This window comes from Contarinia nasturtii, unplaced genomic scaffold, assembly GCF_009176525.2.
Source record: "Contarinia nasturtii isolate CC-2019 unplaced genomic scaffold, AAFC_CNas_1.1 Cnas_scaffold_4084, whole genome shotgun sequence".
NCBI classification, from domain to species: domain Eukaryota; kingdom Metazoa; phylum Arthropoda; class Insecta; order Diptera; family Cecidomyiidae; genus Contarinia; species Contarinia nasturtii.
The window spans coordinates 427,575-451,408 of record NW_022201380.1 but is presented as its reverse complement, the minus strand read 5'-3'; the positions used below and the strand labels follow the sequence as shown (position 1 = coordinate 451,408).

Genomic DNA, 23,834 nt, shown 5'->3' with positions numbered 1-23,834 from the left:
GTTTTCAATTGTGGATTTAATCGAAGAAACTGGATGAGTTGATTTTCTGTTAAAGATTCGCCAACCATTTCGAATCGAATCAATGATTTCCAGCAACAATTAGCGATCATATGCAGAACGTCTCTCGTTTCTAGCCAAAGATCAGAATTATCCCAACAAATTGACTGCACAGACAAACCGAAAATGCTGAGAAAAGATTTCAACCGATGATGGTCCAAATTGTTCGATTCTTTCATATTCACTTCACGATTTTGAATAACCAATTCCTTATACTTTGATGGGTAAGCGACTTTTGCATTTTTTTGAAATTGAATGCACACCTCTGCCACATTCAGATAGTCTCGAACGGTCGGTAGTTTTTGTAGGATTTCATAAATACAATCATCGTTGAGTGCATTCAAAATATGCCGCGGCGAGTCTACTTCGGGCACAATGTTCAGGTCGTAAAACAAACGGGGAATAGCTATGCGATATTTATACGCCAGATGAAAGATTTCGGTTAAATTATCAGAGTGAACGTTTACTTCGTCCATGTAAATAAATTGCAAGAAATCCATAAAGACCGATGCTGATGTTGTTGGTAGTTCAATATCACTTTTGGATTTGTCGGTCGACTTTCCGTATAACAAGTCGTAGAATACATCGCTTGCACTTGATAAAATTAGTTTATGGGCTGCGACACGATCCCTTTTATCGCCACACACAAAAAAAACATCGGCTGTTTCCTCATCCAGATACAATTTTCGCAAAAACGTTGATGGCAAATAGTTTGCCTTCGATTTTGGAACGTATCCGGTATCAATATCGATTCGTTTAAGTCTTGAGAGGATTAGTTTCAAAAATGACGATGTAGACATGTTTTAATGAAAAACAATTTCGATTTGATCACTTTAAAGAAATACTTAATTCAAATTTTTTTAATACAGCTCGAGAATGATGTAAAAAATATTTACTGAAATGAAGATGATTTTTGCTTGAACTCACAAATGGAACTGATGCCACTAACGCATTGCATTCATAATGTCACCTAGCATGACTTCAACCGACTCTCATACAGGTGGATCACACACTCACACAGACCCCTAATTACATTTTTTTCGGACAAGTTGTTTGGATCATTTGGTTGTGATAGTTAATGAGTTTATTTCTTGGTTTATTTTCAGTGCAAATTTGTCGACTTTTCTCACACCAATCCATAATTGCAGTCAACACACAAGAGATAAACCCCACAAATTATTTTAGGATTCCTATTAAAAAATGAATTTGTTAGGTTTCCTTATAAAATCGCAATATTTTAACAGGAATCCTGATAAATTGGCGCGCTTAAACGTCAAAGCCAACTTCACTGTGTTGAAACAAAACATGTTTTATTATTTAAAGGTTTCCTAATAAAATGTTGCCATATTATAAGGAAACCTTACAAATTAATATTTTAATAGGAATCCTAAAATGATTTGTCAGGTTTATTTTTTGTGTGAAAGATATATGAAAACTATTTTCCCTTTACATACCCAGAGACAAAAATGTGGTATTTTTCTCGTGGTAATCTTTTTGAAACCCCAGATGGCGCTAGCCCATGATTTTGGTAAATGTAATGAATCAGTTTTTTTCTCGAGATTTGGTTGGAAAAACAACCATTTTGAATAGGCCTTCGCCTCGAACTTCATTAAGGCACCGAATTTTTTGATACAGACAACTTAACTAACACAAGTGTGTTAAAGGCATCAATTTCATTAGTGAACGCACCCAAAAGACCATTAGTGAATGTTTCTACACATTTCTTCTATTTTCTTTTTTTTTTTCTATTCTTTAAAGTGAATTTAAAATTGAAAAATGTCTTCCTTTTACATACTGTTCATAATCAAATGTAAAAATCATTAGCATAGGCACATGTAAAGCGTCTCTTTCAAGGCTCTGTGTATCGTTATTTTTTATATATTTTTTTATATTATTTTTTGTTACCGCGAAATATTTGAGCTGAAACATAAAAAACAGTACTATTGAAAACAAAGGTGATAATTTAAACAAATAAATTAAATAAACGGTGTCATTAAAATAATAAAATACTGAACCAAGTACAACACAATTTTTTAGATCTGTCGACCAATAATAGCTATATCAGCCTTTGCCTATCAGGACCTCAGATCAAAGGGAATATCATACATTTAATAAAAGGTATGTTAGAATAAAAATATTGAAAAATAATAATTTATTCGAAACTTGCTTGATTCGATCAAATAATTCCAAATCACTTCAACATTCACAGCCATTCAAAGTAAAATCAATCAACAAATCAAAGGCCAAAATGTCTACCGACCAAAATACAGTCACGGACTATGCCAATCAAACGGTTCAAAGCCTTGGCGAGAAGTTGTATTTGGACGATAACACAGCTGATGTGTATTTTGCCGTAAAAATTGGTAACAACGACGATGCAATCGAACGAATTCCGGCGCATAAATGTCAATTGGCCGCGGCTAGCAATGTATTCAAAGCAATGTTCTTCGGCGACATCAAAGAATTGGGTGACGTGAAATTGACCGATATCCACGTCTCCGCATTCAAGGAGTTTCTTCAATTTTTCTACCTCAGTCGAGTTCAGTTGACAATGGAAAACTTCGGCGAGGTCATGAATTTTGGACAGAAGTATAATGTATCCGAATGTTTGAGCGTTGGCCACCGATTTTTAAGATATAATCTCACCGTTGATGACGTATGCTCCGCTTATGATACTGCTTTAGTTCTTGATCTCAAGGAGATGAAAGAAATGTGTGAAAAAGTGATTTCCATCAATACCGAAGATGTATTCCAATCCGATGGCTTTCTGAACTGCACCGTCGGAACGCTTCTCAAAATTTTGAAACTGGATCTACTGTCGTGCTATGAAACAGATGTATTTAAGGCGTGTGTATCGTGGGTCAAAGCAACGAGTCAACAAAATGAAGTCACCAAAGAATTAATGCAAATACACCTCGGTGAACTATTTTATGAAATTCGCTTTAGATTGATGTCGTTTGCGCAGTTTTCTGAACTTATTGCATCATTTGGACATCTATTTTCAGCCGATGAACTCAGGGAAGTTATTCAGATGATTCCATCCAAAGATTTTGAACCAAAATTGTTCAACAACAAATTACGCGGAGTAGAATGGAATGAAACAAAGATAATCGAGTATGTTAAAGATTTGAAAGGTGGATTTGGGAACAGATACCTCCACCTTTTGTTTCAAAATTAAGGTAATGGAAACAGTTGTGGAAATGGATTCCGATATTATTTTAAGTTTCCACGATTGTTATCTTCAGCCGGGTACAAACCAAGCCGTAAACGTTTTCAGCGGTTTGAAGTTCAATAAAATTTGATATAAATATCGACTAAGCATCAATTTCAAAATGAATAAAAACCAACAAATACATTGTAACTTTTTTCTCATAAAGAATTTTCAATAAAGAAACACCTTTTTTTCTATTCAATATTTTTTAATGCGATAAATAAACTGTGTTTGAGAAAAATATTTCTGAATATTATCATTTATCAGAGTCCAATGGTGGTGGCAGTTTTGCTCCATCACGTCACGTGATATGAAAATCTGTAAATCTGGTACGAGAACATTTTGCGATAATCTTTTGTATACTTTCCATACAAAAATTAGCTAAAATGGTAAAAACTGACCTATAAAAACACAATTCCAAGTCTTCTGTAGTTTTACGTTGTAAATTCTGTAGAACAATGGAATTTCTTTTAATTTATTTCAATAATTTCACGAACACAACAAAATCGAGATACAATAATATCTCAAATCGTCAACCTATGAAAACAAATGCTTTGTCGGAAGCAATGGACCCGTTTGTTTCTTTTCATTATATCTTTACATCAAAGTATAATGTATGCCTTATGAGTGTAAAGAAGAGAACATTCTGACTATGACTATCTCACGCCCAATATGGAGCATAAATATTCTATTGATTCACCAATATTGATGAGATGCTTACTTATACCTACTAAACGTATACAAACTAAATTATTATACGCAGCATTTTTCCAACTCAAAATTGAACACAATAAAGGGTGTTCATTTAGTACCAGCTGAGCTATATAGAAGTACAATGCTTGAAAACGAACGTCAATTTGAGAAAACCGAAGTGATGTCAAAAAAGTAGGTATCCTTTCAATTTATGCCTTTATCGAAGGTTAAAAGGGTCACTATCACATTACCTATCATCTTTGCGTTTTATTCCTCGATAGATCGATGGCGAATATGCCTCTGCCACGTGATTCCACCACCACAAAACGGTCACGAGAAGACAAATGGAGCGAAGATGGTGATCATAAAAAGTTAAAGATTGACATTGTTCCAATGCAACTGATTGAAATCAACGACGATTGCTTGGCGGCCGTTTTCCAGCATTTAGAACTGAAAGATATGTTCTCCATGGCATCAGCCGACAGCCGTTTTATTCCATCGCTTCGTCTAGCCTTTTCGCAATGTCACCGCAAGAAAGTATTGGTTGTGAGTTCTCACAACGACCCAATCACCGTCGAAACAGATTCCATCAAAATTCCGAAGAAAATGTCGATCAAATTTCTCGAATACTTTGGTCCACACATTGTGAATCTAACCGTGAACGGCATTTGGTTTGCAACTGACATTGAAAATGCATTGTTCAAGTATTGTGCTGAGTCCGTTGTGAATTTGAAGCTGATCTCAAGTGCGTGGTATGGCATCAACAAACCATTCAAAAATGTGAAGAGTCTTGTGCTCAAAGATTGTGTGTTGGGTCAAAAAATGTCGCGATTGATCAAGTGGTTTCCGAACGTCATCGCTCTGGACTTAAAAACCACCATTGTACTGCAGCCCAAATTATTGGCCGCACATTTTCCGAAAATCGAAAATTTAGGCTTTTATGGTTCGAACAAAATTCCAGCCGCAATAATCGGTAAAATGTTACAATTCAATCCACAATTGAAAGTGTTGGTCTTAAATCAAGGCTATAGCGTTGACTTTCTTCGGTCCGTCAATGAATATTTACCGCAATTGAAATCACTCTGGTTGGAAGTGCCCGAAGATCGATTCGAGAATTTTGACGATCAAACGATTCATTTTAAAAATGTCAAGAACTTGCTGTTCACACAAAATAAAACCGGACAAACGGGTGTATTTGTGGTCAACATGCCGTTGAAATTCACAAACCTGAACAAGTTGTTTTTGCATGGCACGACACATTTTGACGGTCACATTTTGAGCTTCATCAAACAAAATACAAATCTCAACGAACTGCTGCTATGGACCATCAAAGATGGATTGATGTACGATGAGCTGATTGCAATTGTCAAATCACTGCCGAAATTATGTCGACTGAAAATTATCGGTGACAATTTTACAGAAGACAATCGTTTGGAGCTTGTTCATGAATGTCATCGGACAAGTGTGACACAATTGTACATGGCATTTAAGAAGTCATCTAAAGTTCAAGCATTCCGAAAATCAATCGAAACCCAAATCAAATACAAATGGAATGTCATCGAATTACCAACACCAACCGAACTGATTATTTTGAGATTTGATAAGCTCTGAAGTTTATTTTATATTTTAGAGATAAAATCATGTTAAAAAGCATAGAAAATCATGACTTCACTGAAAAAAATCTAAAATATAAATCACCGATTTATTCGATCATATGAAGAAAATTCATTGTGTTTTTATTACTTGAAGAACTTTTAGCTCCAAACAAACACCATTGTATTTTAGAAACAAAGAACTGTTCTATTAGCAGTTGAAATGTTTTTATTAAAATTGGCGGAATATCTGTAAGTATATCTTGTTTGAAAAGCGGTTTCTATCAGTTTTGTTGTCATCAAATGTCAAAAGGTCTCTTTCAATTCGTAGAATTGGTCATAAATGTAAATATTCAACGTTTGCTTTCAACTGACCACTAATACAAGCATCAAGTGCTGAAATTCACAGACAGTTGGGTGTGTGTGCGAGTGACAGAATTGGCACAGCATCATTAGGTACAGAAGTTTATACGTAAAGATGACGAGAGAGAGTGCGTTCTAATGCATGTCATCGTTCAATGTTCATATCAAGCTTGGCTGAGACAGATGCCTAATTAGGTCCTGTGGCTTATTTTGCTTACTCACACATACATGACGCCAAATTAATTCTGTCAAAACTGTACTGCATTTGCACCAACAAAACGGAATCACTGATTATGTGAGTATCTTTTTTTGGGTTTTTTATTCTTTTTACAATAAAAACATATTTTATTTGAGTATCAAATCGGAGTCAAAAAAGAACCAAAGCGACCAAAGTGATTTTTTTTTTCAATAATAATCCGTTTTGACACTTTCAGTGTCTTCATGGTTCCACAAACCACTATATTCTATTTTTCTTTCGTTTTTAGTTTCAGTGAAAGACTAAAATGGCTGTCGAACCAGTTTGTGTCGATCAAAAAGACGAAATTGTCGTCCAAGATGCCGAAGAAGTACCACTGGAGCTAATGGAAGTGAATGACGATTGTTTAGAGTCGATTTTCCAGAATTTACATTGGAAAGATATGTTCAACATGGCCGTATCAGATGAACGATTCCTTACATCGCTTCGATTCGCATTTTTCCGTCAATATCGTAAAAAGCGTGTTACATTGAGAGCTGGTGCCCTTCGCACGGTTGATAATACCGGTGCGACATCAAAAATAACCATCGATGCATCGGCGTTTTTCGAATATTTTGGTTCAAACACATTGAAGCTGGCCATCAAACATCTGGATTCGAATCAAGTCAAAGTTGAAGAATCGTTGCTAAAAAATTGCACCAGCTCAGTTGTTGATTTGCAGCTATTTGAATGCAAATTATGTTTTGAGCAAATCAAAAAACCGTTCCATAAAGTCGACAGTCTAGTGCTCAAAAGCACTACCATCGGCGAAAACCTATCACGATTGGGCATTTGGTTCCCGAAATTGGTCACATTAAAATTGGAAAACGTTAAAACATCGCATCCGGAATCGTTGGAAAAACGATGGCCAGCCCTGAAACACTTGGTAATTTGTGATAATAAAGGAAAGATACCACTGTCGACCATCGAGACAATGCTTCACGTTAATCCACAATTGAAATCATTGCACTTATATCGTGATTATAATGCAGACTTTCTTCAGTCAATCAACCTACCACAACTTGAAGAGCTCTATCTTAAAGTACCCAATGATCGATTCATGAGCCTCGGTGATGGACAGAAGATTCTCTTCGAAAATGTGAAAAAGTTCGCCTTACTCGCATGGCATGAAGAAGATGAATTCGCACTGAATTTTCCATTCAACTTCACAAAACTGGAAACATTGTACGTCGGCGGTTCAACTAAATACAACTATGACGTTTTTAATTTCATCAAACAAAACATACAACTCAAAGAACTAATGCTGCTGAACCAAACAATCGATACTTATGGCTTTCATGATGGTGTGATGTCGATTATCAAAACATTGAAGGATCTTATGGCACTGACCGTTTCCGAGGACTCATTTTTGTGGAACGAACTTTTGGAACTACTGTCTGAATGTCATCAGTCTAATATAAAGCAATTTAGCATCAAGTTTGGTCATCACTTGGAATGTCGAGCATTTTGTCATTATGTTCGAGACGAAATCGAGAAGGAATGGACAGTCACCGAATGGAAGGCGACGAAAAATCCAAATTGGCATTATATACTGCGATTTGATAAGATTTAATTTTAAGACAAATTAATTTTTTTATTTATACCATTTTATACAGGTACTGATTGATATCAAATAAAGGACCGCCTCTTTTTATGTTGTATCAGCTTATTTCAAGAGTTTTATGTAGTTTATTTTCAATACAGCATTGCACTCATTCCATATCATTTTTCCATTCCTGAATACAAGAAAGAGTCGACAAGAAACGCATGGGCCGCACCTCAATGATGCCAATAACAGCATGGATTTTTTTCCACGGAATTTTTATCAATTCAAAGGTCACCCTAATTCACTTCGTTCCTTATTGGTTGCAATTGTTTGTGGAAATTGAAACGTTCATGAGCATTTGTGTGTATGGCCCCACTCAAAACTGAATGAATTTTCCACGCGATACCTATTGGATACCGATTGTGTTTATTAACACAATATAGTGGCTGTACATGTACATGGAGTACCTCCTTTAAATGGATTTCAATTGTGGATTGATCCACTGTATTTATACCAGTTCAACGTGCATTGTTGGAAATATCAAAAGCCCCATCAGCGAATCAGCTTCCATTACATTTGATTCATTCAAAATGTGTACGATTCCCCACGCTATCGCTGATAGTCCTTCAATGTGAATATTGCTTACGATTTGCTATGGTCAAAAGTCAAATACCACGCCTCTGATCTATCAAATCGAACTTTTTCGCTATTTCTCTTTGGGTTTTTACATAATTGCGTATTTGTTATACAATTATCCTTCTTCAAAAAGAGAGATATTATCAAAAATTATTCATTTCAACATAGGCTGACTGTGTGTGTGTTTTTTTTTTCATGCAAAAGCTACTAAAAACTAATTTTAAAAAAAACGGAAATTATTTGAAAAAATCATAATTTTTGGCTTTTTTTATACATTAATAACTAAAAAACGCTTGAATTCCGATTTCATTCAAATTAAATAGCATCAAATACATTGAACATATTCACGCGCGAACTGTCAAAGCGACACATTGTCACAGGGAAGATTAGTGAAATTTATTCGAATGAACACACGTACTGTGTTAACATTTAGATAAATTCAATAATTGTGGGAAAAAACTAAATTGAAGATATTTTTAGTGTTTTTATCACTAAATCAAAGAATTTGATATCAAAATTATATCAATTGTAAAGAAAAACCATTGAATTGGGAAAAATGACATCATCACAGGTAACATTTGAAACGAACTCATTTTCACCATATTCCATTTTGTATCTTCGACACACAATGTCATGCAAATGTGATTTGAACGAGCAAAAAACCACCAGATTGACATCTTTTGCTAAGCGATTTCGTTTTTGTATAGTTTCCGAAGGTTGAACCAGATTTACTCTGCTGGCATTGCGATGAGGATGCAGCAACATTGAAGTGTGGCTATTGTAATCGTTCGTTTCACAGGAACTGTGAAATAAATTCCGATGCGGTCATCGAAGAGGACAATTGGCGTTGTTCGGTTTGCTTTGCAATTGACGAGAAAAATGACAAGTAAGCATTTTTTGTAAAAATTTTCTTTTAAGAAGGTTCTGGGTCGTTTCACATTTACAATGTTTGACAGAAAAAAATTGAGTTTGTAAGACTGAATTCGTGAGTCATTGGTTTAGTTGGAAACAATTATAACACATATTTCTATACAGAATACAATAAAACATTGAAAGTACCCTTTTTAAAAGAATTCGATTAAATGATTCCCAAATGTTTCGATATTTACAGGGAGAATGAACTGAAAATGTTGCCCGTGCTCATGAATAAAATTTGGAAAGAAAAGTCGGTAAGTGCGATCAAGTGCGATTCAATCATATTTTTAGCAGTGATGATAAAGACCTCACTGGGAGCGTGTGAAAGACTTCATTGGAGCATTCTTTGTCTATCGAGTTGGCCAGCTGACTACTTTCTGACTACTTTGGAACAGTAGTTTGCACCCACGGTTTTTTTTTAATTCTCTGAATACATAATGAGTGGCTTGTAGAGATGCAAAGAAAATGTTCATGAACCGCTGTGAATTTTTAGTAGTTTTTGAGGTTATCTTATTAAATTTAAATACTCTTTTCAGCTCAATTTGTTGAAAAAGCCAATTCCATGGGGTGATTGTTCAAAATCCATTACCAATGCCATCGACTTGATACAAATCAAAGAGAAAATCGATGAATACACCAGCTTTGCCGAATTTCAAAGTGACATTTCTTGGATACGACACAACAGTGTGCTTTTGTACACAGGTAATCATCTCTTTTACATCACAAAACCATTATTCCCTTCACATTACATGAAATTGTTCATTTTTCATCCAAAGATGATCACGAGATAACAAATGCGGCTCGTGTCCTGTCGAAACTCGTCGAAGATGAAATCACCGACATTAAAAATTGTTCCGAGGTTTGTCTTGCCCAATTGAAAAAAAAACACTTTCCTCTTCAATTTTCAGTTTGAGATTTGCTAAAAAATTATTTTAAATTTTGTCTATATTACCAGTGTTACGAGAATGCCGTCAAGTATCCGAAGCGATGGTTCACGATGGTTTGCTCCAAACTGCACATTGTTGTCTGGTAAAAAGAGCACACTGTCATATGAATGTCTCTAGTTATTCGAATATTGACTCTAAATCGTTGGTTTTTTTTTCAGGGCGAAGTTGCCTGGTTTCACACATTGGCCGTCCAAGGTTATGGCCATCAACGATCAACAGATCAGTATCGATTTCTTCGGTGATCACACACAAGCCAAGGTAACTTATTATGTGATTTCGTATGTGTGCCAAAGATTTGGTGCATGCAATGGGAAACAAACAGAATTCATGTTATTTCTAATTTAAGGTACCGGCCAAAAGTTGCTATTTGTATTCAAATAAAAGCCCAAAACCTCCACGCACAACATCCAAAACATACTTATCAGCATTGGAAGTAAGTCAGATGAATGTCTCTAGACAATAGTTTTTCGAATATTAAATCGTTGGTTTTTTTTTATTTTCAGGAATGCAACGCTTACATACAAAATGTTCGAAATAAATGCGGTTCGTACAAATTAGCGGAAACGAAAACGATTTTTGATCCGGCATCGTACGAAGACTACATTGATGGACTGTTCAAGGTAAAAGAGGAGCCTGCCACTGTGCTCGACAGCGAGGAGGAAGACGATGATGGTGAGATGGATAGTATCATGGATTTGACGAGTGACACAGAAGAGGCGACACCATCAAACCAAATCTATGAAACATTCAATGTGGATCTGTCAAAACCAGGTACATATTCGACTGGTAAAGAATTGATTATTTTATTGAAACGAATCGATGATCCACCACATGAAAAAGGTATTCAAAACGGTGCTGCCGCTGCTTCAGGTGCAAATATGAAGCGAAAGAATGCATCTACCGAAGATCAACCATTACAGAAGAAGGTTCGATTTAGTGACGAATTCGGAGGGCAATTGGCGCAAGTACACCTGGTTGAACGGCACGAATACAGTCCCGACAGAGAACTGGCCGATACCGATGAAATGGTCGAAAATCACACCAATGGATCACATGAAAATGAATCGATGGTAAATTATGTTGATATTGAAGAGAAAACATCAAACGGTGCCGTACTCATTGCCAGCGAGACTGGCTGCACAAAAATCGATGATGAAAATAGCACGGCCTCAACTGGGAAACATACATTTGAAAAGATTGTTCAAAGCATGAGATTCATTCAAGGAAGCGTACTTGACTTGATGCATTTACATGAACTTAAAACACAAGCACTGAACAGCGATTTAATGACCTCTAGAGAGGAATTTACCAGGGAATTGACGGATCTTCGTGAAAAAAATAAACAATTGTCGGCGCAATTGCAAATGGTTAAAGATGACACAGCCATTGAAATTAAAAATATTAACAAAAACTTTGGAATACAAATCGCCGAACATATCGAAGCGAATAATCGACAAAATGCCAATGAAATTGAAGCGTTGAAAATGGAACACGCTAAACAATTGGCCGACATTGAACAGAAATTCAACGATGAAAAGGCGGAATTGATGGAGGTTAACAATCGAGAGAAAATCGATCTTATCAATGAAATTGACGCGTTAAAAGAGGAAAAGCGGGCCAAAGTGACTGAAATGCAGCAGAAAATTCATGATGAAAAGGTCAATTATGAACTGAAGCTTAAACAAAAGTGCATTGACATTGCCGATCAAGTGCGAAAAAATGTCGAGAAAAATATGAAATGTAAAGGCTGCGGAATTATAGTGGAATATTGCAGTGCTGCATGTAAACAAACATGGTGATTTGACAAGCTAGTTTATTTTATATTCTCTATTTTATTTTACACATTTTTAAATAACGAACGATGAAGACATTGTTTGGAACCAAAATTTGATGGGGCCAATAAATGAATCAATACTCAAATTCCAAATACGATTTGAACATTGATGACATGATCAGGGTCCAGTCGGTGTCTTTATTCTTTGTTGTGTTTAATATGTTGACTTTCGTTAAACTCTGTCATGAGATCCAGGACGTTGTGTCTTTTTAGTTTTCCCATGTTACCGTGGGCAATTCCAAAAATCTTTTGATAATTTTGAATTTTCGATTTTTTTTGCACTGCAGGAACACTTGGAAGGATCCAAAAGTGTCCGATAGCGACGACGGGCGAAGTGAAACAAACGCAAATGAAAGCGATTCAGTCGACGATTGAAGCAATAACACTTCATCAAGCACAATCTACTGGAAATTAGAATATTTTTATACATTTTATTTTTACATTTAAAATGATCAGCATTTATGGAGAAAATTGTATTGATTCATTATGAACTTTGAGAATAAAAAAATCAATGTGACATACATGTGTAAATTTCAGATTTTGTGCAATTATTATTTTGGTTAAGAAAAAATAAGCTCTATGGTGAATTTGTTGCTTCTTTCACTTGAAATGAGGCCTATGGAGAAAGATTCAGATACATCATTCCAGTGCTGTTTTCTGAAATATTTATAAGATTTATTTACACCGACCCGCTAACTATATGATACGACTAAATTTGTATTGAAATTTAAGTAGATAAACAATGTAAAGCTGAATTTAACGTTGTTGATTTATTTATATCTTTCGAACTACATATTTGTTCTTAAATATCCTAGAGGATAACAAAATCGTATATGAAATATTTTTGATAAATTTATTTTTTACTTCCCAAGTATATCACATTTCAAGCAATATCCCAATATCAAATGTGGGTGATTATATTGTTCTTATTTCATTTGTATAAAAACGACCAATCAATAAATTTCATAATAATACTATTAACGACTTAATAGTAGTTAATCTAAAATTAGAGTAAAAAAAATATTGCATGTTTTTAAATGTGACAAAAATGTTATGCCACTTCATTGGCGCAAATTCGGCAAAAATTGAGTGTTGTAATCAGGCTTCTGGACGTTGAACCGCCTTTTTCTCGGAATTGCATCGTAACATCCGTGTCAATTTGAACGTTTGATATCAATGGTAAGTATTTGAAGCGGCAACCACTCGGATTTTGCTTAAACTCAATTTTGTATTCAAAATCTGGTTTGATCAAAATCGGCACTGGCATTCCAATTGTAGTTTTGCTGTTGTAGTTTAAATACACCTTTTCTTCAAACAATACCAATTTGTGGTCCAAATTCCGAGCATCAATTTCCGTGATTGTAACTTCGCTCACAAAATCCGTTGGTCCCGAACGTTTTGTTTCTCTTTCCTTAAACGGTTCAAGTAAATCCGCGCAAACAATTTGATGCAAACAAATCGACCGATTTGTGAAAAACGTTGTGTATTCATATTGTCGCAATCTATTGATAACCTTGGAAGATGTTGTCAGACTTTGTTGTAAATGACATACCGCCACTTGATGACGATTCCCCTTAAATTTGGTCGATTGAAATGACTTGTTGACAATCATTTGAATAATTTCGCAGTAGTCATCGCCGATAAAAAGATTGCCGTGCATCGGTAACAGCGTAAGAAAATCCTCAAGTGTCATCGAACCAAAGTCAATGTAATAAAACGATTCGCCGAGATAATTTTCAAGCAACATTCTTGTCACATAATTTTCACCGCTGGTCGTTTTAACCCATTCAATACATGCATTGAATACATCGAGTTCGGTGCACGATAGATGATTCAATTTTAAAATGTTTAACAAAGCCAACGGTTTGCATTCCAAAAAGTCCAACGATGCAAATATCTTTTTTGTATTTGTCGCAATGAGTGTTTGACATGCTTTTCGAAAATCTTCCAATTCCAAAAGGATGGCCGCACCGTAACCGGAACAAACATTTTCATCGGTAAGAGTATGCTTCAAATGCTGTTTGTACTTTTGCAGAGCGTCGGTAACATTATACTTTTCCGCCAAATAAATGCCATCGTGCACATTTTCTGGCGCCAATTCCACCTCTTCACGATAGAAAAACTGGAGAAATTCTTTGAACACGACTGGATTTGAATCAGCAATTTTTACTTCACCCGCCTCTTTTAACGAACCGCAAAACATCGTTTTGAACACATCACTTTTGGCGGCCAGGAGCGTTTTATGGGCTGCCACTTTTATCCATTCATCATCGGCCACTTTGAATAGAAAATGTACGTCGGCAGTTTCATCATCCAAATAGAAACTAAGCACGTTGATCGATCCGATTTTGTAGGTAGTTGGTGCTGACATTTTTATCGCTGCCGGTTTTTTGCGTGCAATTTGTTGACGAATTTTTTTTCGTGGAAAAAATAATTGGTTGGCCTTGTTTTTACGAAAAAAAGTAACGAAAAAGAAAAAGGGAACGTATTTGATGACTATATCAAGGTATTTGGTACTATTTCCATTCAAATTGAGCTTTTGTCCGTGGACTAGTGCTTACATTTAGTTTTTCCTAGACTTTTCCACAATTTTCTCCGTTGATGACGATGGAAGTGATCAGAAATCAAAGATGAAGTTTGACATTTGAATGGCGCATCGAGTGCGTTCACATAATGTAAAAGATAATTGTCGCCGGAAGCGTTCATAGCATGGCATTTGTACCCAATGTTCCTAATTAGAATACAATAACAACAAAAATACATTCAGTTTTCATAAATGAATGGTATTTTTTGTGTATTTTGATTCAATATGAAAATCAAAAAGATTTAAAAAAAGAAAATATATTTGAGAGCCTGAAACCCAAAACAAGTTATAAAAATTCTTTTCGAAAAAAAAGCATAAGAATGTATTTTAAATGAAAAAGGCGATAAAAAAAAACTGAGAGTTAAAAGAGCATATACAGAACTGAGAATTAAAACAGAATATAAATTCAGTTAGCGGTTCCAAATAAAAAGATATACAAGGCGAATAAAAACTGAGAGTTAAAATACAATATACAGAATTGAGAGCTACTTTTGCTCTCAGTATTCTATGTGTTGTTTTAACTCTCAGTTCTCTATATTCTCGTTTTGTGCTCAATAATTTCTTATGCTCTTTTTCCGAAAAGAATTTTTATAATTTGTTTTGGGTTTCAGGCTCTCATTTGTTCTTTCGACTTTAGTTGGTTCTTTTGTTATTTTAACACTGGAATGACTTGAGATGTCAAACACGCCATTCAAAGCCTTTTGCATAGTTTTTTGAATTTCATAAAAACAGACGCTCTTTTATCACGACATTTTTATCGTATACAAAAATTAAGCAGCAATATGTCGACCATCGAGTAAAAATTGTGAAAAATTCCACAAGCTCAGCATATTTTCAGTGGAAGCATCCAAATCGAAATATATAGACACAAACAGTTCAATTCAAAAAGACGCATAATACTGTGGTATGAATTAGGACATTGTGTGTAGTTCTTGCAGTAATTTTAGCATCATTTCCAAAAGAAGCATTGTCTTTCTGTTTGTTGAAAATATGAAATTCCGGTCCTCAAGCAGATTTTATCCTGAATTTTAGCACAAACTAATGCATGCGAGATTGTATCAATCAGTCCTTAGACAACATTTGCCTTGAACACAACGCTCAAACACCGGCCAACATTTAGCTAGAATAATTCGAACACTAAACAAGATGTAAGTTTATCGTGAATTTTTTCGTTTATTTCGTCGAGATTTCGGACCAAATAATTCGGACAACCTTCAACTATTTATTTGACATTATTTTCATTTATTTTTTTTTGCTGCGAAATAGGGAAATGGGAAATTCGTCGTCGACCATAGAATTGTCATCGATGAAAATCGTGAAGCGACCTCGTGCCCAGGAGCCCATGGAACAATTGAATGTTCGCCAAAAGAAGGCAAAACTGACGTTACCTTCACAATTGAAATTGGTGGCCGTAAACGATGACTGTTTAGAGGCAATCTGCAACTATTTGGATTGGTTTGACCTGGTGAATCTGGCCGAAAGTAATGTACGATTCGTGCCACCCGCTCGATGGGTATATTCACGTCGCTATCGCATGAAACGGGTTGATTTGAACATTTCTCCGATGTCGACCACAGCTAGTTGTCACTCGATTGACATTGAAGCCTCCACAGCGTTGCCGTTCTTCCGTCAATTTGGTGATTTGGTATCGAAGATGCGCGTCAATTTCTTGCACAAACGTATGCTGAAAATCGAAAAATCATTACTTGTCAACTGTATCGATTCATTGACTGAATTGGAATTGGTGAAATGCCATCGCGATCACTTCGATACGCTCGTCAAACCATTGGAAAACATCGAAAAACTGAAAATTTCGGACAGTTTGTTGGGTAAAAAATTACCTTTCTATTATTTAATAATTGTTATTGATTCTTTTTCGATTATTGCGATTATTTTCGATTATTTCGATTATTTTCGATTATTTCGATTATTTGTCGATTATACATTAATTCTAATATCCATACTATGACATTGCCAAATGACAATGAAGAAAACAGAATGTATGTAGGATAGAAAGAGAGACTGTGTGTCTGGGCGACTGAGTGAGTGAGAGATTATTGAAAACCATTAGAATGTAAGGCTTGACCACATGTATTTATTACATTATTGTCGCGACAGCAAAAAGATTTGCTGAAAATTGAGATTTGATTGTGGTGGTAGTAGTAGCAGTGGAGAGAACAACACACATGGAATCAATGTTGTACACACAATTTGCTATTCCATTTTTTTTTCTCTATGCACAGATCTCCGCTACAACGATCATCAATCAATCATAAAAATCTCAATTTTCAGCTATTTTTTAGCTATCGCGATTTCAGTAATGGAAAGTTTTCATTTAAGATTTCTTTTTATTTATGTGGTCGCCTTATTTCAATTTATTGATATATACACTTGTAAGCTACGATTATTTTTCGATTATTTGTCGATTACTTATCGATTATTTCCAATTAATTCTTTTGTTTTGTGATTCTCCCCTTAGGTAAAAAATTGGGCCGGCTAAACATTTGGTTTCCGAATGTCGTTGAATTGGAACTCACCCATGTCAAATTGGTGCAGCCAAAATCGTTGGAAGTGAAATTCGATCGACTCAAAACATTGGCCATTCATCAGTACGAAGAGCTGATTGAATCATTGACGATCGATAAAATGTTACGATTGAATCCACAGCTACATACATTGGTGTTACGAAGCGAATTCGATTTGGAATTTCTTCAATCAATTGGTGAAAATTTGACACATTTAGAGGTACTTGAAGTTTGGGCACCAGTCGATCGTTTTTACAACTTTGGCGACGAAAAGGTACGCTTTGAAAACGTCAAGAAATTCACACTTTCCAGCCAATTTGAATGGGGTGAATTCATCGTGAACGTTCCGTTCGAATTTCCAAAGCTGCGATATCTCAAATTCGACGGATTCAACGAGTTCAAAGGTCAACTCATGAATTTCATCAAGCTCAATCGTGACGTGGAACAATTACATTTGGTGCCGAATCTCGAATCATGGGACGATTTGGACATCAATGATTGCAACGCAATTGTTACGGCCATGCCAAAACTCAACGAATTGGAATTTTGCGGCGACACTTTTACACACACCGAACTTGTCGCGTTTTTGGCATTAAACAAGAGCTTGAATAAGGTACGGCTATGGTTCATCGAACCACCAATTGACTACCACTTCCGATGCACATTGCAAAAGAATTGGGATCTCACAACGCGTGTCATCGAACATGGATGCTGGGATGCATGCACAGTCTTTGCACTTGAACTTAATCGCAAAGATTAATTAACAACAGTTTTGCATGAATTTCAAAGTATTTTAAGAATCGGAACGAATAGTATGGATAGATTATATCGAAGAAAAATTAACATAAAAACACAATCATAAACGACAAACATTGATAATGAATGCTTTTGTTTAGAAACAGTTTATTTACTTTTGCATTATGGATACAATAAACCCCGTTTAAAATAGAACACAATGGTGTTTTTATTTTGTGAAATTTCCTGCATTTTCATTCTCGGGCAGTGGTCAACAATTCAATCACGTGTGAATCATTTTGAATGGTACGAGTATTACAGCATTTCAGAAGACAAGTCAGGAGAAAAAAAATAGGTAAGTATCTTTGGTCCGCTTTGGTCAGAGAAGGAAAAAATCTTATCAAAAATCATTATTTTTGAATCGAATGTAAAAAAATGAAGAAAGTGAGATTATATTGAACGGGCAGACAAGGTAATGAGGTACTATCACACTGCTGAAAATTACCACTTGCATAGCATAGAAAGATGGAATTGAAAGGAAGAGGCCAGACCAGTTTATGAAGCTTACTTTGAAAGAGAAAATAAGGTTTTTTTTTAATGAATTGTGGAAAGATTCCTCATGAATAACTCTCTTTCATTTTACTTTTCCGCCCACATAATGTAGAAAAGGTATTTCTCTTACGATCTCATTGAAATATCATTCAAATTCAAGCACCATTCAAAAGCCAAATTCAATCATGGGCTACTTTGGCTGACTGAAATTAAATCAAAAAGGTTAAAGAGAAGACAAGAGAGACCATTATGTGGGAAATTTTGGGAATCATTAAGCAGAAAAAATTCATCTATTCATTTACGATTCAAATGTTCACTTATTTACTCCCTGAAATCGTTACGGCTTGATGATAAAATTGTATTTAACAGCAAAATTCAATCAGAAAACCCATTTGTTCAAATACACATTCTATTCATACCATTGCCATGTTTTGTTTCTTTCAATTCTTTCTCCTTTGAAAACAGACACCTTTTTTGTTTCGTTGTGTGTTTAGTATATATGATCGTAAGTGTGAACTATTGTGAGTCACTCGCCGAATCAACATGCACCAATCTCATATTTTCTTTTTGTTTTCGTTTATTCTATTCCCTACGGTAATCTTTTTTTCATATTCTTCTCATACACACGGAAGGTGGATGATTCATAAGAAAAAACAAAATGTAACATTAAGTCAGTAGGGCAGAGCATGGGAATAACGACAGCTCGGCAACGCTTTATTAGAGATTAGTACCGCTGGCAACCGCAGAACTATATAGAATTATATGAAGTTATTTGGTGGCGTTAGTAAGCAGTGTTGTCTTATTGCCATACTTTGTAGTAGGGAGTACCTTTGCTTCAAGATCCCCCATGATTTGCTTTCCGCCAAAGCAACTATTTCATGTTTTATATTAAAAGGGGAAAAGAATTTTGTACTGAATTGTATTTGAAAAGATCGGAAAGACTTTTCCTGCCTCATTGTATGAGACACTCTGCCCAAGTAGAATAGTGGAAGGATGTAAAGCACTTTTATACCGTCTCTTTGAAGTATGAGAAAAATCTTGCACTTTTCCCCTTATCCTCCCTACTAAGTTTGACGTTTTATAGTGTCAACAACTCTGACTTAAACTAAGAAAAGCCCATTCTTGCAAACCGTCAGCAATATTGTCGTGCATAAACAAATACTCAAGGAAAACAATAAAACATCAGAGCCGCTTTACATAACAGTTTCAGTTGTTCTATAACAATCAATTCGCATAGTTTTTATAAAAAAAAATTTGAAATTACAGTACATCACAAACGATTTATTGTATTGGAATTTTGAAACATTTTTTACTACCAAGACCGGAAAATATTCGGCATGATCGTTTTTCTTACCAAATAATTCCACTGAAAAACCGTAAGTCGATTAATCTTAGACTTAGACTTAGACTTTACCCTTCTGATTTGTGTGAAGTAACAGTAACATTATCCATCGCAAAATGAGCCATTTTCATAAAGAGACAAGGAGCGAACTTCAATATTTATTGTTCATGTTTCACTTCTCTTCGACATTGAATTACAGCTCGAATATTCACAATGGTGTGCACAAGAAGTCAAAAACAAGAAATGGAAATAAATGACACGGAGGCAGCTGATGAGATCGAGTCATGTCTCATATCATGGAAAATTTCAATGGTAGAGCATAAAATTCAGTGCATTAAATTGGAAATCAACAGAGTAAGTTACAATTACTTGTCAATGTCTAAAATATACACAATAACTAAAGGCAAATAGGCGGGCTCTAACTTAACGAACCAAATATTTTCCTTTTTAATACAATAGTTTCAATTTTTTACTTTCCAAGAGTGCAATTTCAAAAAATATTTTTTCACTCTGGAAACAGTTGGAAAAAAACCGGTCTTTTTGACACAACATCAACTTTGCTACATTTATATTTTTGCTTTCTGGCATCAAGTCACTCGAAAGACAAAAAAGGTTAAAATTACATTGAACCTTCAGACGTGATTACAGATTTTGTTTGGAAAGATCATTTCCATCGAAAAAAAATTCAAATAAAAAAATCAAATCATAAACTCTAATTCAAATTTACGCAATCTCGTTAAAAAAAATGATCAATATTAGAATTCTCAGTTCCGTAAAAATTGGATCGGCCTCAAAAAATTCATTCAAAAAATGCCGCTCAAATCCATTGCCTTTGTTTATATGAACGCACTTCAAAAGTGATGTCATTAAATGCACTCATCACTGCGAAGCGCCAAGTGTATGTACGGCCATTATACGGAATGTTGTTGCTGTCAAGAGAAAACCGTATTGTTTATATTGCATCACCGGCATTTGCACTGTTTGGCCACGCATAATTGAATACATCGCACAGTTAGAAAAAAAGTGTCGTATTTTTTAGCTTAAGAAAACACAAAAAATTAAAATTAGCATGAGTGTAATGGAAAACCGACAGGTGAAATAAAATTATGTTTCTGATTGCTCGTGTATTTACTGTTTTATGTTGTCCATTTTATTTCAGGTTATACATGATAAGTTTTGTTGGCGTTGCTGCGGAGAGGATACATCGCTGAAATGTTCCAATTGTATTCGATCGTTTCACCAAAATTGTGCACCAAATGCAGCGAAAGACGATAGTAAATCCAACAGTTGGCTGTGCTCGGTGTGTGTCAATTTGAAAGAAGCTGAAAATACAAGCAAGTAAGTACTCATCGTAGCGGGCGTATGTCGCTCACTCGATAAAATGTTGCGCAATTACCTAGTCATACGGTGTATTTTATTCATAATACCAGTAGAATGAACTACCGATTTGATGTTATTAACAGATTTTTGCACGGCTCTGTATCATTTTTAAAGTGAAGCAAACAAATGACAGCATAAAAGAAAAATTGTGAGTGGTCGGGTAATTACTCCACAGACTACTGAGTGTAGCTATGGTAGTATGAATAAACAAAAACACCGGTACATGTACGTACAAAAGCCGACAACACGTGCACAATTCATTATTATCTTTAATACAAGGTTATAAAACCGTGTAAGCTAAGCGTCCTCTGGTCTATTCAACATTTTTTTTTTTTGACAGTTCATTAGTTCAATATAAGAGATTAATGCAATTAATTTTCAGAAAATTGGAATTGGACATGTTGCCGCTACTCATTGAAAAGGCGTTAAAAAACAAAACGGTGAGTTACTCTTGTTGTCGCCAATTTTCGTTTTTTATTTTGTGAAACGTCATAGTTGGCGACGAAGAGGCCGAAAAAAATACGTTGTTCGATAGTCGCTAAATAAAATCGAAAAATATACTGTTCGATAGTCGCTATTTTATTAATGTAATCCAACCACTCCATTGAATGGATACCTATCAAGTCTATATGTGTCACAGAGAATGAAAATAAATTATGCAACCACCCCTTCTTATACTTATGTATGCTTCTGTCAACAAGAGGGGTGAGATTCGTTAACATCTCAGCGACACATATGTTTCAATAGATAATTTTTTGTATCTAACCCTTTTGATGATCTCGAATTGGTTCAATCTTATTCCTCAATTTTAGTTCAATCTGCTGAAACACCCACTGGGACGTGATAGTTATCCAGAGTCATACATTACCGAGTCCATTGTCCACCCGGTCGATTTATCGAAAATAAAGCAAAAAATCGGCACCTACACAAGCTTCGACCATTTTCTATCCGATATTCAGTGGATCGTTCACAATTGCTTTATTTTGTTTTTGGGTAAATTTTTCGTTCACATTTTCGACTTAATTGGATGCACTAAATTTGTTTTTGTTCCATTCAAAATTTGATTCTCGTTCCCAAATTTGTGGTGATTTCCAGACAATCATCATCGAATGGAAATCGCCAAATCGCTGGTGGACTATATGGAAGAAGAGATAGAAATCGTCAAAAAATGCCCCGAATGTTACAACAATGCTGTCAAGTATCCGAATGATTGGTTCACAGTAATCTGTAGTGATCCTCACATAATCGTAAGTAACAATTTCCGCCTTTTAATTCTGAAAATCGAATTGATCGATGTTATTATTGAATTTTATCACCAGGTTTGGGCGAAGAAAATGGGTTTCAATTATTGGCCAGGTGAGTTTCATACCGTCATGCTCAGTGATTTTCTCTTCAACTCCATTGAGTTTATTCAATATATTCGTATTTTTGCAGCCAAGTTAATGTCAATCGACGGACAATTGATAAATGTTCGTTTCTTCGGTGATCACAAGAATATGGATGTCATGTCGACGAATTGCTTCTTATACTCCGAAACAAATCCGAATCGATCACGAAATACAACGGTGCTATACAAATCAGCATTAAAGGTAAACGTGCTTTTTATCACAAATCAAAATAATAATTTAAAAATTGTTTTTTTTTTCTAAAGGAGGTTGAAGTGTACATAAAAAATTGTCGTTCAAAATTTGGTGCATATAATCATGTCGATACGAAAATTCCATTCAATCCGGCACTTTTGGACAAATATATTGTGCAGGTGATTCCCGCTCTGGCCAATTCCAAAATGGTAAAAGGAATAAAGGCCCGAATTAAAGCGTCGGAGTCATCCACTCTAAAAACGACTTCAAGACCGAGTAGTGAAGATAGGGTCGACCGGACTGATGCAGCAGTCAAGCTGAATTTGAAGGAAATCAGTCCAAAGAAAAATGTTCTAATTGCGTTACACCGTATTGATGATAAAATGCCGAATGCCAAAAGAAATGGCAAAGAAGCAATGCTCGGTACACCGGATGGGCCGTGTGAAAAGAAGGCTAAAGTCAGTCAAGACCCCGAAAATATCGAATCGAAACATACTCCAATGGCAACAAGCCAGAGTCAGACTCAATCAGTTCAGAAACAGACAAATTCCAATGAGAATTCCGAAAGGAATCAATCTCAATCAGTCGAAAATCAGCCGGAAAATACCATTGTGTCATCGGTTGAAACGACTCTCGTTGAAGATCCGGAAAAGCCATTGCTTAATTCCACTGTTATAAAATGGCCGGAAAATGTAAAATCGGACGGTGATTTCGGTGATGTGAGTTGTATCAATGGTCAGTCGATCGAAGAGCCCACGTCAACGGCCACCCTTGAGGACACCGAATGGGAACAATCATTTGAAAAAGATCTCAACGACACCGTCCAGGCAGCAACGTATCACATGTATTCCTCGATTGCCAAAAATTTGAAGACAAAATTCGATGTTTTAAAGGAAAAACTACATGATGTCACCATCGAACGTGATCAAATCGTATTGAAAGCAGAACGAACAAAACAACGGACCAAAGATGACCATGCCAAGGAAATGTCCGATCTCAATGAAAAATACACGCAGGTCATTGCAAAAGCGAAAAAAGACGCCGAACACTTTTGGAAGGCCGAAATTGAGAAGGAAAAAACCAAAGGGGAAAACTCACTGAACGAGG

At 35.5% G+C, this 23,834-nt stretch overlaps 6 protein-coding genes across 8 annotated transcripts in view; 5 read left to right on the top strand and 1 right to left on the bottom strand.

Moving 5' to 3' along the window:
- The first annotated feature begins 2,305 nt into the window (after positions 1–2,305).
- On the top strand, positions 2,306–3,235 carry LOC116350305 (BTB/POZ domain-containing protein 2-like). Its single transcript, XM_031782060.1, has one exon. It carries the CDS (start codon positions 2,306–2,308, stop codon positions 3,233–3,235), a length of 930 nt encoding a protein of 309 aa, XP_031637920.1.
- Positions 3,236–6,096: 2,861 nt separating this feature from the next.
- LOC116350389 lies at positions 6,097–7,820 on the top strand. Its single transcript, XM_031782176.1, has 2 exons — positions 6,097–6,211; positions 6,402–7,820. The coding sequence occupies exon 2, from the start codon at positions 6,420–6,422 to the stop codon at positions 7,722–7,724; it is 1,305 nt and encodes a 434-aa protein (XP_031638036.1). The 5' UTR covers positions 6,097–6,211; positions 6,402–6,419; the 3' UTR covers positions 7,725–7,820.
- Positions 7,821–8,748: 928 nt separating this feature from the next.
- Positions 8,749–12,514, top strand: LOC116350359 (centrosomal protein of 112 kDa-like). 3 transcript variants are annotated; one of them, XM_031782131.1, is made up of 11 exons: positions 8,749–8,904; positions 9,041–9,219; positions 9,445–9,502; positions 9,785–9,950; positions 10,025–10,107; positions 10,204–10,277; positions 10,354–10,453; positions 10,542–10,628; positions 10,699–10,966; positions 11,036–11,990; positions 12,317–12,514. In XM_031782131.1, exons 1-11 carry the CDS (start codon positions 8,890–8,892, stop codon positions 12,402–12,404), a joined length of 2,073 nt encoding a protein of 690 aa, XP_031637991.1. In that variant the 5' UTR covers positions 8,749–8,889; the 3' UTR covers positions 12,405–12,514. The 3 variants fall into 3 exon arrangements, with proteins under 3 accessions (XP_031637991.1, XP_031637992.1, XP_031637990.1); XM_031782132.1 differs by having other exon boundaries at positions 10,699–11,664; positions 11,785–11,990; XM_031782130.1 differs by having other exon boundaries at positions 10,699–11,990.
- Positions 12,515–12,902: 388 nt separating this feature from the next.
- On the bottom strand, positions 12,903–14,636 carry LOC116350414. The gene is made up of 2 exons (XM_031782208.1): positions 14,591–14,636; positions 12,903–14,472 (listed from the first exon to the last, which is right to left on the bottom strand). Exon 2 carries the CDS (start codon positions 14,398–14,400, stop codon positions 13,081–13,083), a length of 1,320 nt encoding a protein of 439 aa, XP_031638068.1. The 5' UTR covers positions 14,401–14,472; positions 14,591–14,636; the 3' UTR covers positions 12,903–13,080.
- A 1,893-nt stretch (positions 14,637–16,529) lies between these two features.
- On the top strand, positions 16,530–18,070 carry LOC116350388. The gene is made up of 2 exons (XM_031782175.1): positions 16,530–17,006; positions 17,093–18,070. Exons 1-2 carry the CDS (start codon positions 16,934–16,936, stop codon positions 17,896–17,898), a joined length of 879 nt encoding a protein of 292 aa, XP_031638035.1. The 5' UTR covers positions 16,530–16,933; the 3' UTR covers positions 17,899–18,070.
- Positions 18,071–19,980: 1,910 nt separating this feature from the next.
- The window catches only part of LOC116350304, a 49,094-nt gene continuing 45,240 nt past the window's right edge, over positions 19,981–23,834 (top strand). The window contains exons 1-8 of the mRNA XM_031782059.1: positions 19,981–20,121; positions 20,927–21,105; positions 21,530–21,587; positions 21,960–22,140; positions 22,243–22,394; positions 22,467–22,503; positions 22,582–22,736; positions 22,799–23,743. Of these exons, the coding sequence (XP_031637919.1) occupies positions 19,981–20,121; positions 20,927–21,105; positions 21,530–21,587; positions 21,960–22,140; positions 22,243–22,394; positions 22,467–22,503; positions 22,582–22,736; positions 22,799–23,743 (1,848 nt within the window). The remainder of the gene's footprint in view (positions 20,122–20,926; positions 21,106–21,529; positions 21,588–21,959; positions 22,141–22,242; positions 22,395–22,466; positions 22,504–22,581; positions 22,737–22,798; positions 23,744–23,834) is intronic.